This window comes from Lampetra fluviatilis, chromosome 13 (assembly GCF_964198595.1).
Source record: "Lampetra fluviatilis chromosome 13, kcLamFluv1.1, whole genome shotgun sequence".
Lineage (NCBI taxonomy): Eukaryota > Metazoa > Chordata > Hyperoartia > Petromyzontiformes > Petromyzontidae > Lampetra > Lampetra fluviatilis.
Genome location: NC_136287.1, coordinates 1,294,131 through 1,318,344, shown reverse-complemented (window position 1 = coordinate 1,318,344; position 24,214 = coordinate 1,294,131). Strand labels below are relative to the sequence as shown.

The 24,214-nt window shown below is 51.5% G+C and overlaps 1 protein-coding gene and 5 non-coding genes across 6 annotated transcripts in view; all 6 read right to left on the bottom strand.

The window, feature by feature from the left end:
- Positions 1-233: 233 nt before the first annotated feature.
- The window catches only part of SLC33A2 (solute carrier family 33 member 2), a 33,276-nt gene continuing 9,295 nt past the window's right edge, over positions 234-24,214 (bottom strand). The window contains exons 2-8 of the mRNA XM_078861978.1: positions 21,785-22,164; positions 21,425-21,589; positions 17,215-17,530; positions 7,397-7,544; positions 6,869-6,972; positions 4,686-4,795; positions 234-1,205 (exon numbers count right to left, since the gene is read on the bottom strand). Coding sequence (XP_078718104.1) covers positions 1,032-1,205; positions 4,686-4,795; positions 6,869-6,972; positions 7,397-7,544; positions 17,215-17,530; positions 21,425-21,589; positions 21,785-22,054 — 1,287 coding nt within the window. The 5' untranslated portion in view covers positions 22,055-22,164 and the 3' untranslated portion in view covers positions 234-1,031. The remainder of the gene's footprint in view (positions 1,206-4,685; positions 4,796-6,868; positions 6,973-7,396; positions 7,545-17,214; positions 17,531-21,424; positions 21,590-21,784; positions 22,165-24,214) is intronic.
- On the bottom strand, positions 8,772-8,843 carry TRNAD-GUC (transfer RNA aspartic acid (anticodon GUC)). The gene has a single exon. It is a non-coding gene; the product is annotated as a tRNA-Asp (tRNA).
- Positions 9,980-10,051, bottom strand: TRNAD-GUC (transfer RNA aspartic acid (anticodon GUC)). Its single transcript has one exon. It is a non-coding gene; the product is annotated as a tRNA-Asp (tRNA).
- Positions 10,866-10,937, bottom strand: TRNAD-GUC (transfer RNA aspartic acid (anticodon GUC)). Its single transcript has one exon. It is a non-coding gene; the product is annotated as a tRNA-Asp (tRNA).
- Positions 14,762-14,833, bottom strand: TRNAD-GUC (transfer RNA aspartic acid (anticodon GUC)). The gene has a single exon. It is a non-coding gene; the product is annotated as a tRNA-Asp (tRNA).
- Positions 16,079-16,150, bottom strand: TRNAD-GUC (transfer RNA aspartic acid (anticodon GUC)). The gene has a single exon. It is a non-coding gene; the product is annotated as a tRNA-Asp (tRNA).

Sequence of the window (24,214 nt, the reverse complement as noted above, 5' to 3'; positions counted from 1 at the left end):
TGTTTAAATTTACGCGATCTAACTCCAAAAAAAACCTGCATTATAGATAATATTGGTCGCGAAAGCCTTCGTGTTAAACTGTTGCCCAATAAGCTAATCGTGGGACATATTTGAAAAAACTGGTGGCGAGGTGTTGGGTCATCAACGGCATTGGCCGTGATGCTCTGTGGGTAAATTGTCGTCATGCTGCAGTGTTGACTCACAACCCTCACAACACTCATCAAGCCGCTGTCCGTTTGCCGAAGGGTTTAATTGAAGGGTTTGTTAATTGCGTGGTCCTTGAAAGCTCTAAAAAAAAACGGCGAACATCAGTCGAGTGTTGATAGCAGTCACTGGGCACTCCGATTACCACGCACCTCCGATTAGCACGGCTGTCTACGTACGGTGCGTAAGAAGTTCAACATAAATACGAAGCGTCGTCCTTGTCTGAAATCCACTTTGGCCGATAATGGGCCCCATTGGGACACAAAAACACACCTCACAGCCTCCCGTGGCCACCAGGGCTTAATATCTCACTGAATATTATCCGGGTCACCAGTAAACCCGAGGTGTACATACTTGACAAGTTGTGACTGTGGTCATCCAGAAGAGACCATACAATATATAATGACGCAATGCCAGATCCACAAATACGAAGGAGACATCGAAGCGTTACACTCCCCTGCTCCTGACGCGGATATCTGGTTTGGCCACCTGAGTTTGAAATTGTAGTTGTTTCTCTGCATCTACATCAGACATACGAAAGAAGAAGAAGACTGGTTGCCCCAACCACAGCGAAAGCGACACTGAATGTTGTGGTGCCAGGTTCTGAATTATGTTTGTGGTTTCATGGTGCCAAAATCAGTCTTTCAATTTATCCGAGGTGGATACAACTTTAGCAGTACCCATACCATTACGTGACTGATGTTATCATGCGATATTTTAAACTTTGCGAGATAATTTTTTCAAAATCACTTTTATTGGCCATGTAAAGCAATTGACCCTTAGACTTATAGCATGGCCCTTAGACTTGTAGCATGGCCCTGGCTGGGTCAGTGCGGGGGGGGCGCGGAGCACCACGTGTACGCGAACGCGAGCGACGAGAGGGCCAGGAAGAGGGAGAAGGCCGGGCCCAGCCCGAGCGAGTCCAGCAGCAGGCCCGAGACCGTGCCCAGCGACAGCTTCCCCAGGATCTCCAGCAGCGCCAGGAAGCTGTAGTGCGTCGCCTGCGTCAGGGAGAGGCGGTGCGGGGTTGGGGGGCGGGTAATGAGGAGGGTGGGATGGACATACAGAAGGCAGTGCTGTCCGCTCCACATTGTGTGTCGATACAGCCCCCCCCCCCTCTTTGACGGTGCTGGGGTCCCATACCCCCTTCACCAACCCGCACTGACCAGCATGGTGTAGCACAGTTAAACAAACTCACATGACCGGCACTGCATGGGGAGGCCCTCATCCGCCAGTCTATTGGCGGAGAGCTATAAACCATTTGCTGTTATTGTTGGTACGGGTTCCTTCCAGCGTCCTCATAAAACACTATTAGTCACCCAGCCCGTGACCTCCAGCCGACCCCACACGGCCTCTCCGCAAAGAACCGAAGTCTTGGGGAGGTGGCATGTGGCCAGTTAGTACAACGTCGCATATGTGACTCGCAGGGCACTGAGGTTGAAGGTGGATGCGTGAAACGGTTGGATAAATTAGTCACACCACCATGCTTAAATAGTGTACAGGACAAAAATAGTGGCGACTGGATTTAATCGGGAGTTTCCATTGCAAGGTTCTTGAGTGACAGCTGAATGTAAGTGTGGTGACATATGACGTCACTACTGTGTTGGGACTGTACAGGTGTAGTGACATGACGTCACTACTATGTTGGGACTGTACAGGTACTGTAGGTGGGGTGTCACTGAGGTCACGTCAGGCCGTGACACTCTGCGTGAACCCGATAGGGCACGTGACCGGACGAAGGGGGGCCAGGGGCCCCAGGGGGGAGCTTGGTGGTCACGTGGTAAGGGGCCCGGACCTTCCCGAAGGATCGGGAAGGGGGGCGTGGCCGAGGGCGGAGCCGGCCACGCCGCAGCAGGTATAAGAGGGGCGTGAAGAGAGAGCGGTCCTCGAGTCTCCGATCCTCGTCCGTGACCAGGCAGCCTGTTCACCTGCCCTGGTCACGTTATAGTATCCCCCTGAGTGTTAGTTACATAAGCAACGGTGGTCACCACCTTATATATAGTGTTCGAGTTGTCTGTTACGTTGTTAATAAATAGTGTTGCCTCCAAGTTGAGTGTGCACCTCAATCGAACCCATTAAATAAGGATGGCTATGATTGCGGATGTCTTTGAGAAAGGACACGGCTCATATTGAGATGTTTAAACACGGGTATATGCTCTACTGTGCTTTCAAGTCGAGGCGGATGCACGTAATAGTAAGAACATGATTCATAATGAGTTGTTTTAGGGTTCTACCGTGTAGGTATGATGTAAAAATGGAACTACAACCCACAACCAGCCAATTAAGTCAAGTAATACCGTGGGCAAACGTGCCATTAGATTTTCTTTCGCGTTCCTGCAAATGGGGAAATTGTCAAATGAGTGATCGGGGAAAGTATGTCCATACCCGGCACACCACATCCAACATAGCCCTCGCTGTGGGCTGTGGCTACCACGACTGTCGTGTACCACCCACTCGAGTCGACACAGCGACCCGGAAAATACCTGGCGAGAAGCCAAGCGCGAAAGCACCCAGCCCGAGAACTTGTATGACCGGGTCTATAACTTTGGTCCGAATTTCTTGTGAAATGTCACAAACTTGTTGTCTCACTACCCACCCCCACTCCCAGCTCCCCCCCACCTCACACGGAAAGTGCACTGTCTCAAGACCCCCGCAGGCCGCCACCACCACCACCACGGCCAGGCGTGGCCGGTGGATGAGGTCACGCTGCCCGTGGGGCCCACTTACTCCGTGACATTCCCACGGCTGCCCCCCACACCGTCGCTCTCACAGCCACGAGGCTTTTTTGGGGGGTGGTGGTTCGCGGTTTAATTCAAGGTTTGTTTGGCCTGGTTATATGAACGTCTCATTTGCATCGTTCGTGTTTTGTTTGTTTCTGTCACCTTTGTACGGGTTTAGCTCGTTCCGTGCGTAGCTGGAACAGTGTGCACGCATTGTGCGTGCACAGCCCTTTAGAGCAGCGGCCCCCAACCTTTCTGGCACCTGGGACCGGTATCGTGGAAGACAATTTTTCACGGACGGGGGGGGGTCATCATTGGGTCTTTCCCCCTTTTCAAAGAAGCTCTCCAGCGACGTTTGTTTTTTACTCACTTTAGCTCGGGGTTTAGCAGCTTGTGGGCATACCAACACCGTGACTGAGACAAGTGCGCAGTGCGGGAAAGAGGCGCGGATGGAAGTGGTCAATAAAATAATGGGGGCGGGCCACGCGCGGACTCATCGCTCACCTCCTGCTGCTGTGCGGCCCGGTTCTTAACAGGCCGCGGACCGGTACCGGTAAGCGGCCCGTGGGTTGGGGAGCCCTGCTTTAGACAATCCACTGCTGGACGAGGGCCTCGCCGTGCTGTGTGGGTCGTGGGGGGTTATCTGACCACACTCCGCCGTACGAGTTTGTGACGGCGGGGAGCGGAGATGTACAGAGCAGTGTTTCTCAAACTTTTTTTGCCCGCAGACCACTCGGCCGATGCTAATATTTCCGCGGACCACACAGCTCCCAACCCCTGGTAACAAAACACATTCACTCGTCTCTCTATATATGAATAACTGAAAATGATTCATATTACTGGAACATTTAATATTTTTTCACGCAGCCATAAGGTTTTTTAGGGGGGGGGGGACATTTAGATTTTATGTTTCGGGTAGTTTAATCAGGCTAATTTACCTAACTTAATTTTTTTTATTAAATATAAGTATAATATGAATTAATGTCCGAAACAAAAGGTATTGTCATTATTTCTGGATCAACTTGAAGGACCGTCACGGATCACTGGGGTCTGGGGCCCACACTTTGCCCTCTGCTGATCACATCATAGACCCGCAGCAGCTTAAGTGACCACGTTGGTGGTGGCTGTCGGAATCAGAATATCTATTTATGCTGGAGGAATCCGATGGGCAGCTCAGAACGTTACAAGCACTAACCGGTCGCCCATACAAGCACTATCCGGACTCAACCCTGCACAGCTTCCGAGGTGTGACGAAATCGGGGTGCATTCAAGGTGAAGTGTGACAATTCATTGTATCGTGACGGAGGGACATGGCGGCTAGGTTAGGATGGGCTGTGGTGCAAGGAATTAAGTGGGGGGGGGGAGGGGTCCCGTCATTTCAGTCCAGCTGTCTGAGCCCCTCCAAGTGTGCACGGCCTGCACACCCGATAGCTATGCCACTGTCGACATCCGTCCCTTCACAGAGACGCACAGACCTACATGGAGCTCCACAGACTTGCATATAGACACAAACACCCAAAGGGACATGGAGACACATTGAGACACTGACTCTCACAGAGGCCCACGGACTCACATAGAGACCCACAGACTGACGTAGGGGCTCACGGACTTTACGTTGAGACCCGGTGGCGGAACTGGAAAATTGGACCCTCCTGGTTCAATTTCCCAGTTCTCTTCGTGGCCTGGGGCCTGGACCTGTTCCATCCGCAGGCCCCCGGTGAGCTCTGCGCCGGCTGTACCCTCGCTCGCCACGCCGCTCACCTGCAGGTGAGGAGGCGCCCTCTGCGAACAGCGCATCATGAGCGAGAAGGTGAGCGTCGTGACAAGGCCTCCGAGCAGGTGCTGCAGCAGAATGCAGATCACGGCGAGGCCTGCACAACGCAACACCACGACGCCAGCTTGACCCTCGCCACGAGATGGCAGTGGCAGCAAGGATGGGTTCCCGAACCCATCTGTAGGGACTTTTGAGCGTTACCCCCCTCGTGTGCATGGAAGATTGGGTGTCCCCCCCCCCCACATTCACCAAGAGGGAACCGGCCAAACCTGTCAATGCGGTAACCTCTTAAAACAGTCGTGAGGCTTCAGGAGGCTTTCCTGGTTGCATAAATTAAGTTATATTTGTACAATGTTTGAATGTATCACGTGTGGAGAGTATCAGAGGCCAGTTGTAGAAAAAATCGATTATACTATACTATACACCCACGTCTATGCTCCCCTGCCTTCACCAACTCACTCTGACTGGCAAGGTGAAGTATGGTCGTGTACATTACAAGGTCGCACTCATCACACACAAAGCGCTTGCCAGAAATTGACCCCAATACCTTGCTGATCTCGTCAAGGATCATAAACCATCATGCAAACTCCGGTCATCCTTGCAGACGCTTTTGGCTGGCCATCGAACGAAGATGGCCACTGCATTGCACGCTTTCGGATGTGCTTCTGTGGCTGTCTGGAACGTTCTTCCGATATTAGGAAGCCACTGGAATGTGTTAGCTGCAGATCACGGTTGGCTATGCACCGGTGCGGAAGAAGTTCAACATACAAAGACATACAGACGCGTGTCGTGTCTCAACATCACCGAGACGTCGCCCACCGCCACCGCTATTGTTTTCCAGGACAGCCGATTAAGGGTCAAAGGGCGCAAGCTCCTGTTAACTCAGTGTGAGGCAGGTTTACGACACTGAGACGCTGGATGTCGAAACCGGTCGAGAGCTTAGCTCAGTCTTGAACTCGTGCTGCTGGGACTATGCACTCCCAGAAGGAAGGCCGTGTGGCTGATGGAATCTGTAAAAACTATATATACTTTAATTTTTCCTTTTTTATGTGAAGGGACAGATATGTGGACGTGAATTGTCTCTCGATGTTGTGAACATGGTGGGTGGAGGCAGGGGGATAGAAGAGGGAGGGGGCCGTGAGGCTGATGACTGGTACCAGCCGTGTCAAGATCGGCCTCAATGAAGGATTTTGATGTGATTTGTGACACGGATGGTGCCAATCTAGATTTGAAGTTTTCGTGACTGCAGGGATCCATACTCTGGTTCTTTCGGTAAAGTCACGTAGGTATAAAATAAAATAAATTAACTCACGACGTTTCGATTGCTTGTGTTGCGTGTGCTGCAATCGAAACGTCGTGATTTAATTATTTTATTTTACACCTATGTGACTTTACCGAAAGAACCAAAGACTACGAATGGTGTCGTTGAGTCAGTTGGCCGGCTATTGTACACGTGCAGCTCCGTGGTGCGTGAGCACAGCAGCAACAAAAACAAGCGGCTACCACGCGAATACGGCAGAGAAGGAGTGCATGGTCCTCGAGGAATATTGCACAACTAACAAACGAGGTGTTTAATGGTCGTTTACGAAACACCGGCAAATCGGAAAAAAACCCAGGCGCCAGAAAAAAAGAGTTAGGTACAGATATGCAAGTAAGCTCTCTATTGTTGTCTAATAGGAACGTACAATTTTTGTTAATTTACTAAATTATTTTTTAAATGTATTTATAACATTATTTTGATGCCGAGTGTCGGCTGCTGTGTCCTGTACAGCGCTTTGAGATCCTTGATGAAAAGCAAAAAAAATGTCATTATTATTATTATTATAAAACTTGGGGAATGAAGGGGGGAGGCTCGTGAAGGACACTACTGAGCAGCTGGAGGCCATCGCCCTCCGGCAAGAGCGGAGGGCAGAGGAGCGACGCTCACAACGACAAAGAGCGGAGCGACGGGAAGTAAAGAGCAGCGAGTTGGCACGGTGAGGAGCACAGGTGGTGAATCATCTCAGTCGGTCTTGTGACCCCCTGTCAGCGAGCCTTTGCAACTTCACTTTGGCCACAAGGTGCACCTAGCCTGGCACAATCGCTATGGTGACGTCACTGCCACTTCGTCGCGGGGGGAGATGGGAGGTGGGGGAGTGGGGTGGGGGAGTGGGGTGAGGGAGGTGGCCACCTTTGACGAGTGGCCCCCCCGTGGGCTGTAGGCTCAGCAGTAACGTCTGCGTGAGCAGAGGCACGAGGCGAGCAGCCAGGGCAGCCCGCAGGAGCCCCCACGTGCTGCACACACGCGCACAAAACAACGGCAAAGGTGCCCCCCCCCCCCCCCCGTGGGGCAAGCGCTGTTAGCGGGCACCTGTGAAGGATGGCACGGCACACGAGGGGGTGCGTGGCCAGCACCCACGCCTGGCTGCCCTTGTCTCCCGAGTGGTTAAGGCTGAGTGAAACTAGGGGAGGTCCCAGGACCGGTTCGCATATTCGCCGCTGTTATTGATCATTAGTGGGAATCGAACTCGGCTCGCCGGGTTCGCAGCGCAGTGCGGTCACCACCGCACCGTCGCCCCCCATGCACGCTCGCAAAGAGTGGCAGCAGTGAATGAGTGAGCGTTGGGTGTCATCGAGCAACCTGACCGCCTCACTTGTATATTCCCTGCACAGAGTGTACGCCAATCCACAAACCCAGCCCTGGAGCTGTGACGGGCACCTGTAGCGGTCACAGAGCGGGCCCCCCAGCGCCGAGCCCGCCATGGAGATCGCCACGCCGACCAAGCTCCCCCAGAGTGCCACCTCGCGGGTCGAGAAGCCCCTCTCCAGCAGTGCCAGCGGGAACATCCCCAGAGCGGCCTGCTCGCCTGGGGCACGTGGACAGGAGGACGGGAGGGGGGCACGGGACAGGTGGGACGGGGGGGGCACAGGGACAGGGGGGGCAGGTGCGACAGGGGAGAGGGGGGACAGGAGGGCACAGGGACAGGGGGACAGCACGGCTCTGAGTGAGGTTGTCAATGCGTGTCTATAAGAGGTGAAGATTTACAATGATGACAATCATGCTTTATTTGTAGATAACGACGTCATTCGTGGAAATTGAATCTCAAATCGCTGCAGCAGAATTATCGCGCTGCACAGATTCACACAGAGGCGCGGGAAACTAGAGACAAGCAGAAATGCAGCCAGAACCGGCCCTGCCAACAATTTGCCAAAGCTCTGCGATCCCATGGTTGGATATTTTGCCAACTCCAATTGCAACGACAGACTTGCTCACGCCCGCCGCTGGCAGAAGGGTCTCCGGGAGAAGGAGCCCTCGAGAGCCCCTCTCGAGGGCATTTGGCCTACTCTTCCACGCTGACCAGACGACTTGGAAGAGGTGGGGGTACCCACACTTTACCCCACCACACGCGACCTGCATTTCGACTAACGTGCAGTGTGCCCCTGCATACTGGATGTGGTGTGCTGGGTTCGCCATCTCGGTGAATGTCCCCACGAAGTCCCAGATATCCAAACTAAAACACCAACAGCCCCCTTTGTCAATCCACTGCTAGATGAAGCCCCCCCCCACGCCGGTCATGGGGGGATGTTTGACCATACTTCACCATGATGTGATACACGCCACAAAATAATCATCAGCGTTGTCGTTTTTGATGAATGTAACAAAATAAACCAGCAAACAATACGTCTCCTCCTTCACACATCTGTCCCATCAAAATACTAAATATTCATACTCATCCCATCAGCCACACGGCCTTCTCGGAGTGGGAGAATATCAATCACCACGTTGGAGGCATTTCACCAGTACCGACGTTTGCAGAAGGAAACAAAATGTGAATTACATGACCTCGCGACCCACAAGAAAGGGGCCATTGCAGAGTGACCTCGCTTCTACCCCGGGGCGCCCCCTGCAGGCCGTGGAGGGGACTGTGGCCGCCAGGCGCGCAGAGGACGGCCGTCTTAGGTACTCAAACCCGCACTCATTTACAGCAATCAGTAAAATAGCATCGAACAGACGCTTAATGATTATTCATAGATCGTTAAGATCGGAACCCAGACGTCAAGAAGAGCAGAGATTAATACAAAAAAATTAGGCACTCCCCGTCGGGGAATTGAACCCCGGTCTCCCGCGTGACAGGCGGGGATACTGACCACTATACTAACGAGGACGGGCCGAACGCGACCCGGCAAGCAGCGCTTGTGAATGACCCTTTGGACTCCTCACGGGGTCATTGGTGGGTTGGAGCGAGGACACGGGAACTTGGTGAGCCGTGAGACCCGTGCTGCAGAAGCGACGCAGCGCTTCACCAAGTGACCTGATGAGTTTAAGTCACAGTGTCCATGGGGTATGAATTACGGAGAAAATTATCGCTGAATTGAACAAATGCTGCAGAGTTGGGCTCAAAATAAATAGAGCATGAGCAAAACGACGTTGCACATACTGGTTCGACAAACAGGTTCAAGTGGTCGAGTCTACGTTGTGTATCCAGGTGGGACTCAACAGCAGACCGGGATTGGTTACATTTGAAAGATTGGCCCAACCGGAGTCGCCAAAATGACAAATGGAAAACAAATTAAATTAAAAGATAACAGGCGACGTTTCGAGCAATGGCCCTTCTTCGCTGCACACTGAAGTGCGCTTTGTCCCCCTTAGCGATGCAGTTGTTCCACGACGTGACCGCATTGGGGAGGGCGAGGGCGATGTAACAACTGGGGTCAGCGGGGGTGACCCCACGAGCCATCAACGCGGGACCCGCGCCCCCTGCAGGCCGAGGTGGGGTCTGTGGCCGCCAGGCGCGCAGAGGAGGTCCGTCTCAGACACCCAAACCCGCATTCATTACAGCAATCAGATCATTGGCATCGGATTAGACGCTCAGTACTTACCGACAAATCGTAAGATAAAGACACATACGAAAAGCAGAGTGGGACGTACCAACACATTCCTGCGGAGGGAGCTGGTAGGAACGTTGGGTTGCTCGGTCAATGGCCAGGGTCAACGGCGGCGTGGTGTATTCCGCAAATATGCCCGACTGTGAGGGTGGGCACAAGCCGGCGTGAGTAGGTTAAACGTTGAGTTTTATAAGGGCACCACGGGGTGACCAGCCCCTCCCTACCCAGCCCCTCCCCACCCTTCCCTCTCCACCCAGCCCCACCCCTCCCATTTTTGGATGCACGACGGACGGACGGACACAATAATCCCCTGTGGGCTGGTGTAACCAGGAGCTTCCTACCAGTCTTATTTCAAACATGCAGAGAAACAACAACAAAAAAGCAAAGCTGAGATTAATAATAAAAAAAATAGGCACTCCCCGTCGGGGAATTGAACCCCGGTCTCCCGCGTGACAGGCGGGGATACTAACCACTATACTAACGAGGACGGGCCGAACGCAACCCGGCAAGCAGCGCTTGTGAATGAACTTTGAGACTCCTCACGGGGTCATTGGTGGGTTGGAGCGAGGACACGGGAACTTGGTGAGCCGTGACCTGATGAGTTTAGGTCAGAGTCAGAGTGTCCATGGGGTATGAATTACGGAGAAAATTATCGCTGAACTGAACAAATGCTGCAGAGGTGGGCTCAAAATAAATAGAGCATGAGCAAAACGACGTTGCACATACTGGTTCGACAAACAGGTTCAAGTGGTCGAGTCTACGTTGTGAATCCAGGTGGGAACTCAACAGCAGACCAGGATTGGTTAAATTTGAAAGATTACAAAATTAAATAAAACAGAGCAATGAAGCAAACATAAATACCACTGTGCGTGGCTTTAAAAGAAGATAACAGGCGACGTTTCGAGCAATGGCCCTTCTTCGCTGCACACTGAAGTGCACTTTGTCCCCCTTAGCGATGCAGTTGTTCCACGACGTGACCGCATTGGGGAGGGCGAGGGCGATGTAACAACTGGGGTCAGCGGGGGTGACCCCACGAGCCATCCACGCGGGGCGCGCGCCCCCTGCAGGCCGAGGCGGGGACTGTGGCCGCCAGGCGCGCAGAGGAGGTCCGTCTCAGACACCCAAACCCGCATCATTACAGCAATCAGATCATTGGCATCGGATCAGACGCTCAGTACTTGCCGACAAATCGTAAGATAAAGACACATACGAGAAGCAGAGTGGGACGTACCAATATGTCAAACATACAGAGAAACAACAACAAAAAAGCAGAGCTGAGATTAATAATAAAAGAATAGGCACTCCCCGTCGGGGAATTGAACCCCGGTCTCCCGCGTGACAGGCGGGGATACTGACCACTATACTAACGAGGACGAGCCGAACTCGACCCGGCAAGCAGCGCTTGTGAATGACCCTTGAGACTCACAGAGTCATTCACGGATTGACGCTGGGACACAGGACACGTGCTGCAGAACCCCCCGAGTTGGCACGGGAGTCTGCAGCCTGCGCCGCGGTGCTCCTGCCCGGGGTCTGGGGCGAGGTGGGGCGCTGATCTGGCGAGATGTTAACTACCTCGCCCGGTACACGGGAGGTCGTGAACCTTGAGCCTCCTCACGGGGTCAGCAGTTGAATTTGTGAAAACTGGGAACCTGCGATCTGGAATGTGTGTAGCATAAATCTGGTGACACAGCACAGGCACAGCCTTCCCCTGCTGTGGGGTTGGTGGATCACCGCACACACGCCGCTGAGAAACTCCCTTCCCGTGGGCACGTCGAGGAGGAGCCCATCATAATGACCCTGAGCCGCCAGGAGAAGGCAGTGCAGCAAGCACGCAGACTGCGCCTGATCCGCCTGTACGGGGCGACAAAGCGTTGCCCTCGAGCACGCGAGGGCTTTCTTCGGGCGCTCCGGGTTTCTTCCCACACATAAACGCTCATTAAATGGCTGAAAACATCGACATATATTGGGAGGGGGGGGGGCACGAAGCTTGGGCAATTATTGGTGTCGTCTCCTCGCCGCGTGGCTGCTTGCTGCCGATCTCGCTCGTCTGTGGTTCCTCCTCGCGCATCCGAGTCGTCCTCTCTCTCTCCGACAGTGAGCGAAATACCGTGCGTCGACCCAGTGGTTACAAGTTGAAATCATCATCGTCATCATGGTAAGGTCATCATCGTCATCATGGTGAGGTCATCACGGTGAGGTTACTATCCTCGGAGATTTACTGCCAGGCGCAACAGCGGACGTCCGCTCATCCAATACAAGCCCATTAATTACAGCGCTCAGTGAATTAATTACCATCGATCAAACGCTCGTTAATCTATTCCAGGTCGTTTGGCGAACACCCAGACGAGAAGAAAAAGTGTAAATACATTGAGGAAAAATAATAACAAAAAAAACTGGCACTCCCCGTCGGGGAATTAAACCCCGGTCTCCCGCGTGACAGGCGGGGATACTGACCACTATACTAACGAGGACGGGCTTGTGAATGAACCACTGAGATTGCCACCCGGATCGCTCAGGGGTCGAATCTGGAACCCGCAAACCTGGGAGCTGTGCTGCAGGGTCCCCCCGAGAGGAGACGCAGCACTGCCACACATGACCACGGTGTGTTCGCCTACAGGGAGGATGGAAATTCCACATTCTCATGGCCAGGGGACAATGGGGTTGGTTGATTCGAATTTCAAAATGTAATTCTAAATATGCACAGCATTGCAAGAGGCCTCGTAGCAAGTCCAAGCTCGTTGGTGTTACATGGATTAGAGATAATGTCACGTTGTATTGCGACGTGTCGTCATGTTGAATATAAATAACGATGAAGATTTATTGCACAACCCATGGGCCCACGCGCATTTTCCCTTCTGAAAGTTCATTATTTCAGTAGCATTGACTCAGTATCACCAAATATACATATTGTATTTATAAGAGAGAAGTCTTCCGATCAGGCAAGAAGTTGAATTGCTTTGATACTGCATTGAGAAGGTAGCGTGAAGGGTCACTGAGCGCCTTTGTCTGAAGCGGTTACTTCCCCACGTCGCTGCACCAGGCAGATTCAACTTGCTGCAGTCTGCGCACCGGAAGTTCCACAGCACTGACACGGCTTTACTAAAGATCAACGATGACCTCTACAAGACCATGGATGACCGGTGTGCCGCAGTGTTGGTTGGTTGGCCTCAATCTCTCAGCCGCCTTCAGCACAATCGACCATGAGATACTCATCGGGCGGCTAAGGTCAAAGTTCGGTGTATCGGGTACGGCACTGGGGTGGATTGAGTCATACCTACATTGTCGATCACAGTTCGTCAAGCTGGGTAATGATCAGTCATCGCCTATGCTGTGCCTAGTTGGTGTGCCACAGGAGTCGGTCCTCAGGCCCTTCCTATTTTTAACATGCGTCTCTCTGATTTCCGATGTCATCTCATCGCAAGTTCCATCAATATGCTGATGATGCACAATTGCACACCGCAGTGAAGCCAAAGTTAGATTTGGAGAGCCTCGGTAACCTCCAAGATTACACGCGAGCGGTGCACGTGTGGTTTTCACGAAATGAGAAGCTGCTTAATACCGGATAATCGCGGGTTCTGCTGGTTGGCACTCGGGCTCAGACAAAACAAATTGATAAATGTTTCTACTCATCTAAAGATCCTCGGCACCATACTAGACCAGAAGAGGTATTTTGATCACCACGTGCAAAATATAGGCAGGTCCTGCAATTTTTATATCAGGTCTCTATGACACATTTGACCACTATTGAGTCATGACATAGCCCAACACCGCGGCTTGTAGCATAGTATCGACAATGACGTATCATTGCAACTCACTACTCTATGGGATATCTGGTAAAAAAAAATAACAAGCTGCAGCGTGTGCAATATTCTTTGGCATGTGTCGTGACGGGCACTGCAAGATCCGACCATGTCTGTCCAGTGCTCACTAAGTCGCATTGGCTTCCAGTTGCCGAACTAATACATTATAAGGTTGCACTCATTACACACAAAGTGCTTGCCACAAATAAACCACCTTGTTGATCTCGTCAAGGAGCATAAACCATCACGCAAACTCCGGTCATCCTCGCAGCAGCTTTTGACTAGCCATTGAACAAAGACGGGCACCGCATCGCGTACTTTCAGATGTGCTTATCCGGCCGTCTGGAATGCTCTTCCTTCTGATATTAGGAAGCCATTGTTGGAGCTCTGCAATTTTACATAGAGATTGAAAATTCTATTGTTGAGAACTGCTGTGTTTCGTTTATTGTCTATCCCAAGCACCTCCAATTATCACGGTTGGCTACGTATAAAAGAAGTTCAACATACATACGTCACTGTACAGCAGAGTGCACCAGTATGGACCAGAAGTAGTCACCACTCGACTTGTTGATGTCCAACTGAACACTGCAATGTGGTGTGTCAATGGAACGCTAAAGTCGACCCCAACACCCTGGCTGCCCGTGCTATCACCAAATATCTGTCCCACCCATCCGCCTCAACGCTGCAACCCTCCGGGAAGTTCTGCGAATCGGGGAAAGCAGTCGCCTTCCCATTCACCAGGACCTCAATAACGTCCCTCGGCATCGCTTGAAGTTACGCAAAGCCCTTTTGGATCCATGCGCTAAATCTTCATCATTGCGAGTTCAACCCCGAAGCTTGGAGAGCTGAATGGAGTTCAAAGGAACTCACAAACGACGGCCACCTTGTGAAAGACGCAACTCATAAGATCCCTGGGTTTGATCTTCCACGAAGCTCATGGTCCTCCACAAACCACATCCACTGCACAAACCATGGCAGATGCGGATACCTGATGCACAAATGTAAAATAAATAAAAACCTTTGTAGTGCAACTGTGGTCATCCAGAACAGACCGAACAACGTACTGCCCGATCCACAATTAGCTTGACCACCTGAATGTAATATTGTAGCAGTTGCTATGCATTTACATCGGCAGCCATACAAAAGAATGGAGTCAATGGGGGTGACGTCACGACCCATCAACGCGGGGCGCGCGCCCCCTGCAGGGCGAGGCGGGGACTGTGGCCGCCAGGCGCGCAGAGGAGGCCCGTCTCAGACACTCAAACCTGCATTCATTACAGCAATCAGTTAATTTGCATCGATCAGACACCACTTAATAATTATTCATTAATAAGTGGTCGTAACCTAGGCGTGCAGCAGGGCTGACATTTAAAAAAATTCAATAATAAAAATAGCCACTCCCCGTCGGGGAATTGAACCCCGGTCTCCCGCGTGACAGGCGGGGATACTAACCACTATACTAACGAGGACGGGCCGAACGCGTCTCGCCAGGCGGCGCTTGTGAACGGACGCCAAGTGAACGTCCTGAGGACCCTTAGCATGGAGACACGTGGCAGTCATCAGCACCGGTTCGAGCGAGGCGGCCTCTGCTGATGAGGCACCGAATGTCAAAACCGGCTCAGTGTCGCTTGTGTTGAACCAATGCCGCTGAAATTGTGCACTCCCAAGAAGGTCGTGTGGCTAATGAGATGTCATTTTTTTGTATCCATTTATCCCCTCCGTTTAAGACCGAAACAGAAGGAGGATTTCTCCACAACTCTGGCTGTCGCCTGATGGTGCTGCTGGTTGTTGTTGTAGTTGCAGTGGGTTTACTCTCCACCACACAACCGGTGTGCTGCACTCGTAACGAATTGGCACGTTCTGTTTACGTGACAAACCTTACTAATCGGCTGTGTCAGGTGGTGGCGGGTTTAACGACACATTTATGTTTACACGATCTAACCCAAAAACCACGATTATGGGTAAAAAAATACTTTATACGAATATGTGAAGGAGACATCTTTTTCTGCTAATTTTGTTACTGAGACTCCACTGGGTCATTCGTGGAGACCTGGGCTCTGAGACCTGTAGCACCGAACCTGTGACCCCGAGCAGCCCAGAGATTGCAGTGCAAGGTCTCAAATTGCACATTCCCGTGGTCGCAGCCATGCAAATGATATGCACGGTATTGTCAAAGTCCAGCTGTCAACACGCAACGTTGGGCCCACGTTGGCCTCTGGTTCAAGTCGTCTGCCCAAAGTTGACCCAGCGGTCCAATGTTTCCCGGGTTTTGAACACGACGAGACGTTTTAAAACTACATGCAACCTTGGGTGGGAGAATGTTGATGTCCAGACGCGAGGCATGAGAGAGCTGGGACGCTTAGTCTATCCATCTATTATGTAACAAAATATTACGATTAAAAACGCAACACATTCATCAATAAGACTGTGTGTGGAATAAAAAATATACACGAGTCGAAGTTTCGGGTAATGGCCCTTCTTCACGGTACAATAAAGTGTGCTTCGTCTCCCGAGCGATGCAGTTCAACGACCTCAACTCATGGGGGAGGAGAGCCAAGGAGGCCCGGCCCGACTCAGACACTCAAACCGCGCATTCATGTACAGCAATCAGATCACGAGCGTCGATCAGACACCACTAAATAAAGATTCGTTGGTCGTTAAGACTGCACGCAGACGTGTAGCAGAGTTGAGATGGATTAAAAAAAACATTGGCACTCCCCGTCGGGGAATTGAACCCCGGTCTCCCGCGTGACAGGCGGGGATACTGACCACTATACTAACGAGGACGGGCCGAACGCGCCTCGGCAAGCGGCGCTTGTCAATTAACCTTGAGACTCAGGGGTCATTCACGGATTGACCCTGGAGCACAGGACACGTGCTGCAGCACCCTCGTGCTGGCACGGGAGTCTGCGGCCTGCGGGCCACACCCGCCGCGATGCTCCTGCCCGGGGCGGGGTGGGGCACCAGGCTGGCGAGATGTTAACTACCTCGCCTGGTATACGGGAGGTCGTAGGTTAGATCCCGACCCTGACGCCTTCTGTATATTTAGAGTTTGCACATCTGTCTCCCCGTGGTCACGTGGTTTTTCTCTTCACATTTAGAAGCAACATCACGTCTTGAGAGTATTTGGCTGCTATGAATTTCCATGTGATAAGCCACTTCGTTGAGTTATCATTTGTGGCCAGGTCGCTTCTGAAAAAGAGCTATTTCGCTCAGTGGGCCTTACCTGGTAAAATAAAAAAATAAATGGCATTTAATAGTTTAGTGGGGCCTGTGGCAGCATGTGGCCTCCGACCAAGGAACCACCAGTGAATTATAACGTACCCATCACTGCCAGTATTGTAGCCGCACCAATTGGGTATTTGAGGGGAATAGTTTTAACACTGTTCTTGATTTGAGCCCCATGCGTAGTGTTTCTGCAACTGCCAGGACCTCTTCACACTCGGGCGACACGTTATATTACTCTGCCTTGTTACAGGATGAGGCTAAACTCAGCTCGTGTGCAGATGCTAGGTAGATTGTAAGGTCGCAGGTCCGTGAGAACTAGGCCTTCATCGAGTAGTGTGTTGATCATGGCTGGGGACGATGATGTGCAGTAATATGCCACGGCTATGTTTAGGCTAATGGGATGGACAAGGCTGTGGTAACTAGGTGAAAAGCACTGCAAATGAGGCAATGAAAACGAGACAGTATAATACAATTTTGAATGGAATCGTGAGTCTGAATTGTGTAAATTCAATGAATGAGTGGGAGGTGAATCGTAGCACTGCTGCTCATAGTGTGGGCAACGATCAGGGTTAGGCTCAGGACTAGAGGCAGGCCGAGCGCCAGGGATGAGTACGCCGTTTACCGAGTTTGTAGAGCAGAACAAATACGGCCATCCAGGCGGTGCCTGGCGTCTTGAGCAGCTCCCTGGAGATAGCGACGGGGTTGAAGGTGGCACGGTGCCGCTGCTGCTGCTGCTGCCCATCATCGTGCTGCCCGCCGTGCTGGGCAGGAGACATCACGCCGCCGGGCCGCCAAGTGAGCCAGCGGTGGGTGTAGGCGAGCGCCAGCAGGTAGAGCGCGCCGAGCACCAGCAGCACCCCGTGCCAGCCCAGCCGCTCGCCCGCCAGCCCGAGCAGCGCGCCGCCCGCCAGCGCCGAGCCCAGCTTGTAGGCGACCACCTGGGAGCGGGGAGTGGGGCACGGCGCCGTTTCACTTTTGTGGGCTTTCAAAGCAAGTCGCAGCTGCTTGTTTGTTTGACTGTGTTCCCTGTTATTGTTTTACAATTGTTGCCACTAAACGCCTCCGATTAGCACGGTTGGCTACATATGGTGCGAAAGAAGTTCAACGTACATACAAACGAAGGCATTTTCATTCAGAACTCTCAGATGGCAGGGAATCATCACGGCCACGTGCGCGCGATACTTCCGACGGCCTATCAAGTGCCTCTCATTCACGTGAGGAGGTAGCGTCACCAGCTCACGCTCCTTGCGAGGTGTTCATCGCATATCAAATTAATTATATTTAGCCATCGTAGTATATGAAACAATACGAATAAAACATTCACAAAACTTAACGTGATGAAGGAGTTACTGGTGACTGGAATGAGACCATCAACTGTCTAAGCTTGTGAACCCCATTTATTATTAAGAATAATAATTCAGGACATTTGGTATCCGTGCCAATCTGATTGCGCAGGACTGTCACACAGGCTCGGCTGTGCTTCACGCAGTCGGGGACAATGTTGAGTAATTTGCAGGTAATTTAGCAAATTTGAACAATGACGCCGGCATGTAATGGCCAACTCTTGTGGAATCCCATCACGAGATCTTTATACTGGTAGGAACGAAGTGGACCAGACCACCAATAGATTAATGTGTCCGTCCGTCCGTCCGCCCGCGTCCGTCCGTCCGTCCGTGTATCAACATCGCCCCCTACTGCAAACACTTGGCATGACCCTGTCCGATAAGATGGCCGCCCGCTCCCCCTGCGATCTGTGAATTAAACAAGATTGCCGTCGCTTCCGGCGCATCACGGCAAAACTTTAAACTTCGCTTCAAAATTACTTTACTGAAACGCAGCACGTTTATTTAAAAAATTACTTTACTGAAACGCAGCACGTTTTTTTAACACAGAGACAAGAAACATTTATTAACACAGAGACGAGATACATTTAATCGCCTTATTTGTGCACGAAAAGCACGGCACGAGGCCTAGTGCGGCAGGCTTCGCGAGGCCTAGTGCGGCAGGCTTATTAACACAGAGATGAAACGCAGCACGTTTATTTAAAAAAAATTACTTTACTGAAACGCAGCACGTTTTTTTAACACAGAGACAAGAAACATTTATTAACACAGAGACGAGATACATTTAATCGCCTTATTTGTGCACGAAAAGCACGGCGCGAGGCCTAGTGCGGCAGGCTTCGCGAGGCCTAGTGCGGCAGGCTTATTAACACGGAGATGAAACGCAGCACGTTTATTTAAAAAAAAATACTTTACTGAAACGCAGCACGTTTTTTTAACACAGAGACAAGAAACATTTATTAACACAGAGACGAGATACATTTAATCGCCTTATTTGTGCACGAAAAGCACGGCGCGAGGCCTAGTGCGGGAGACTTATTAACACAGAGATGAAACGCAGCACGTTTATTGTTGTTGTTGTGCATATTGGCAGTGGTGCCTGACTCGGCTGAATCTGCAGCCCGGCAGCGGCAGAGCAGAGGCAGCGAGAGGCCTCGTCGCTGCTGCTATTCACTCGCTTATAGTTCTACCGTGTTCACTACATCTCTGTCGTGTTCACTACATCTGCTGTGTTCACTACATCTCTGCCGTGTTCACTATCATCTCTACATCTCTGTCGTGTTCACTATCATCTCTACATCTCTGTCGTGTTCACTACATCTCTGTCGTGTTCACTATCATCTCTACATCTCTGTCGTGTTCACTATATCTCTGTCGTGTTCACTATCATCTCTACATCTCTGTCGTGTTCACTACATCTCTGCCGTGTTCACCACATCTCTGTCGTGTTCACCACATCTCTGCCGTGTTCACTACATCTCTGCCGTGTTCACTACATCTGCTGTGTTCACTACATCTCTGCCGTGTTCACTATCATCTCTACATCTCTGTCGTGTTCACTATATCTCTGTCGTGTTCACTATCATCTCTACATCTCTGTTGTGTTCACTACATCTCTGCCGTGTTCACCACATCTCTGCCGTGTTCACCACATCTCTGCCGTGTTCACCACATCTCTGCCGTGTTCACCACATCTCTGTCGTGTTCACTACATCGTATTTACACGCAAGTATTTCTACTTGTGCTGCAATCTTTGATTATTTAGCTGCTGGCTGCATGTTTGGTGGCGATGCTACCGTTATAGCAGCACCAACTGCAGTTGGTTCTGGGTCCATGGAAACGACGCTTTTCACTGCGAGTTTGTAAAGGGTTCCAGCAGCAAATGCGGTCTCTGTTTCAGAAAGCATCTTTTCAACGTGGGCGTCCAGACAACCATTGGGGTCTTCAAAGTCGTGGTTGTTTTCGGTATCCATGTCGTGCGCGCGAATAAAAACTCGAAGTGCCAAACAAACACTGCTCAATGTAGTACTGTTATATGAATATGCCAAACGCCCGTTTATTCAACTCTATGTAGACGACATAAAATGCACCAAGGTGCCGTTTATTCCCTCTATTTTATTTCACCTTTATACTAGTAAATGCATTCGAGTTTCCCCATCTAAGGTCAATTAATCTCAGATGTGATCGTTTGGAAATGAAAGACTACGAGTCTTTAAATCTCACAGCGTTTCTTGTCATAACAAACACTTTTAATTAACGTTACACTAGAATACAGTAATTTTTTCTTTAACTCCTCTATACCCGGTCGATATCCCTGTACCGGTACTAAGTATTATCCCTACCAGCCCACCCCGCAGGGTCCTGTTACTGGTAGGAACGAAGTGGACCAGACCACCAATAGATTAATGTGTCCGTCCGTCCGTCCATCCGTGTATCAACATCGCCCCCTACTGCAAACACTTGGCATGACCCTGTCCGACAAGATGGCCGCCCGCTCCCCCTGCGATCTGTCAACTAAACAAGATGGCCGTCGCTTCCGGCGCCTCACGGCGAAACTTTAAACTTCGCTTCAAATTTACTTTACTGAAACGCAGCACGTTTTTTAAAAAAATTACTTTACTGAAACACAGCACGTTTTTTTAACACAGAGACAAGATACATTTATTAACACAGAGACGAGATACATTTAATCGCCTTATTTGTGCACGAAAAGCACGGCGCGAGGCCTAGTGCGGCAGGCTTCGCGAGGCCTAGTGCGGCAGGCTTATTAACACAGAGACGAGATACATTTAATCGCCTTATTTGTGCACGAAAAGCGCGGCTTCGCGAGGCCTAGTGCAGAAGGCTTCACTAAGTCTACTGCAGAGAAGGCTTCGCGAGGCCTAGTGCAGTAGGCTTCGCGAGGCCTAGTGCGGCAGGCTTTGCGAGGCCTAGTGCAGAAGGCTTCGCTAAGTCTACTGCAGAGAAGGCTTCGCGAGGCCTAGTGCGGCAGGCTTCGTGAGGCCTAGTGCGGCAGGCTTCGCGAGGCCTAGTGCAGAAGGCTTCGCTAAGTCTACTGCAGAGTAGGCTTCGCGAGGCCTAGCGCAGCAGGCTTCGCGAGGCCTAGTGCGGCAGTCTTCGCGAGGCCTAGTGCAGAAGGCTTCGCTAAGTCTACTGCAGAGAAGGCTTCGCGAGGTCTAGTGCAGCAGGCTTCGCAAGGCCTAGTGCGGCAGGCTTCGCGAGGCCTAGTGCAGAAGGCTTCGCTAAGCGTTTCTTGTCAAAACAAACACTTTTAATTAACGTTACACTAGAATACAGTAATTTTTTCTTTAACTCCTCTATACCCGGTCGATATCCCTGTACCGGTACTAAGTATTATTCCTACCAGCCCACCCTGCAGGGTCCTGTTCATGTATATTTAGCTCATATTTTACGGTTAATACATAAACTAGGGCGACCTTCCGGATTCGATCCGCGAACCTCTGACACCACCGGGGCGGCGGCGCTCACCTGCACGGCGTTGCCCCAGGCGAGGCGCGCCCCACCAGCGAGGAGCCGCACGGCGCACGTGTCCACCGCCACGTCCTGCACAGACGCCAGCGCGTTGAGCAGCAGCAGCAGCGCCGCGTTGGGCGCCAGCGAGGAGCGCGGCTCGGGAAGCACCGCACCGCCGACCTGCGGCGGGCGGGGAGGGGGCGGCGGGGGAAGACGGCGCTCGCCGTCAGTGCCGCCACCTCACGACCGGAGCCGGCGACGTTGGCGGGGGTCGTTCTCACAACCTCGGTGCTCAAACGACCCCGACCTCGACCGCCCACTCCGCACGCGACGAAATGGTTCACAATTGGCGGCCTGGAATTGAACTTAACCCACCAGGCACACAAGACCCATGGCGCCCGTGCTGCCTAGAAGCCAGGCCTCCAGCGAGCCGCACTGGCCCACGAGCGGCGCCCACGCGAACTTGAGCAGCCAGGGCACGTAGAGGACCCGCGTAATGGCCGCCAGCCCGTACGAAGCGCCGGCGGCGCGCATGTACAATGGCAGGTATCCCGACTGCAGGCCATAGGGCATGCCCTGCACGCAGTACAGCGCGCCCAGGAACGCCAGCTCGGAGCGCAGGGCTCCGTCCAGCCGGCGCTGCATGGCCACCCCCGCTCCCCCCCCACCGCCCGCCCCTGCCGGCCTCTCCGCTGGTGCTTGTCCCGGGGGCCCCGCCGGACGGGGCAGGCCACGCAAGCAAGAGGTGTGCGCCCCTAAGCCGGCACAGTGCCACAACAACAACAACAGCACAACAACAACAACAACGTGAGATGATCGGCAGGGGTGGGGTCCCTGGAAAATATTTCATGACAATTCAAACCCTCAAGACGAGATATCATGGCCAATTCCGTCGATGGCTCCACCACTTACTGCACCACATGGCTGCCAGGGCTTTTGCCCTCCAACCAGACTTCACCGCTGCTGCACAGGAGACACGCGGCGACCTACTAGATCTGAAGCTGACGGTACTATGCTGCCATCTGGCCTTAGGTCTTCTCTACCCCTTTGCCACCGGACTTCTGATCTACACCCAATGATGTGGAGCATGTGATGTTCTGGTGAGCAGCAGGATGGGTACAATGACAGGGACTAACTGATGGGTTCAGACAATTGTGTGGTGATGCTGCTTTGGCCAATAGCGACAATGCATGTGGCCGTAAAAGAAAAACATATAATAGGTGACGTTTCGGGCAATGGCCTTTCTTCTATGAAGAATATTTAACATGCTATGAATAAGGGCTGTTGCCTGAAACCTCGCCCATTATTTCTGTTTTAATGTTAAGGCCATACACACGGACTGATTATTGGCAAATGCGTAAAAAGTTGAAAAGTTGAAGGCAGCGTTCATCAACTGGCGGGCCAAGGGCCAAATGTGGCCCTAGCCAGAAATCTGACTTGAGGAACGCTGAGGTGGAGGTTCGAGATGGAAGAGGGGAGGGAGAATCTGAAAAATGTTGATACTCCTACTGATACTCCTGCTTATACTCCTACTGACATGGAGTGACTCATGCTGCCAGCTATGGCTGCAAAGTTTGGTATTACATGTTATGTATATCGTTTATTGTTAAATTTAAATCACAGTTCCTATGATCACTGTTACATTGCTTTTATAGCTTTATTTTGGTGATTTCGAAAACGTTTTGGTTTAGCCATGTTTCTTTGTTGTAGTACAGAGTTAGACTGATAACTTTACTCTACATTGTCTTTTGGTTGTTATTGTTCGACTTGCATCCCACTGGGATTTTTCTGTTTGCCGGTAGTCACTTTAAGATGTTTCTTCTTCATGTTTTTGTTTGTTGCGGTTGCACCCGATTCAAGTGCCGAATGGCTCACAGGGCTATCTTATATATAAAAGTCTCCGCGCGCTCGTGCTTGTGGGGGATTTGGCTCTCGGACGGTGGGCTTCACGTAGAAAAAAAAATTACAGGCGGCACGCCCTAAGCCCCGCGGTGGGAATAGGCTATTCCGTTTTCCCATCCGTAAACTTTAAAGTAGTTTAATTAACACATTTGGGCCGTTTCTATTATTAATTATTTACTTATTGCACGACATCGACTGTACCAACTCACGACAATTGCGTGGGGGAGCGGACCCTGCCAACTCATGCGCGTTCGCTCCAGCTCACGGGAGACATTTTATTTTACGCGTTTAACATGGAATAAATATCCACATCACGCTGCCGATTTCTCTTCACAGTGTCATGTCGTCTCCCCCCCCCCCACCACAATGCGTGCAATTACTGCTATAAAGCTCTTACATATTAATTTAATATTATGACAAGGCTTACATTGTATTATTCTGCCTCGGGCGGGGGGATGGTGGTGGAGGGGATGATGGGGGGGATGGTGGGGGGGTAGCGGCCCAGCTCGCAGCCTGGCAACGTCTCACCTCCGGTTTGCCAATCTAGGCGAGGCCGCGGGCTCTGCACGGGACGACGCGTCACCACGCCAATGTAAAGTACAATTTTCTTGCATCTTTCTCTAAGAACTGAGGTGTATTGTTTACTATTATTAAACAAATAAGTTTACAAATATTACAATGATAATGTTTGTGAGTCCATATGTCTTTGTGTGCGTGTAAGTCGATGGGTTTCTATGTGTGTGGGTCCATGTCTGTGTGTGAGTCCATGTGTGTGTGTAAGTCCATACATGTGTGTTTCACTCGATGTGTGTGTGTCTAAGTGAATGCGTGTGTGCGTGAGTCGATGTGTGTGTATGGCTCCATCTGAGTGTGTAAGTCAATGTGCGTTTGTGTGTCTATGTG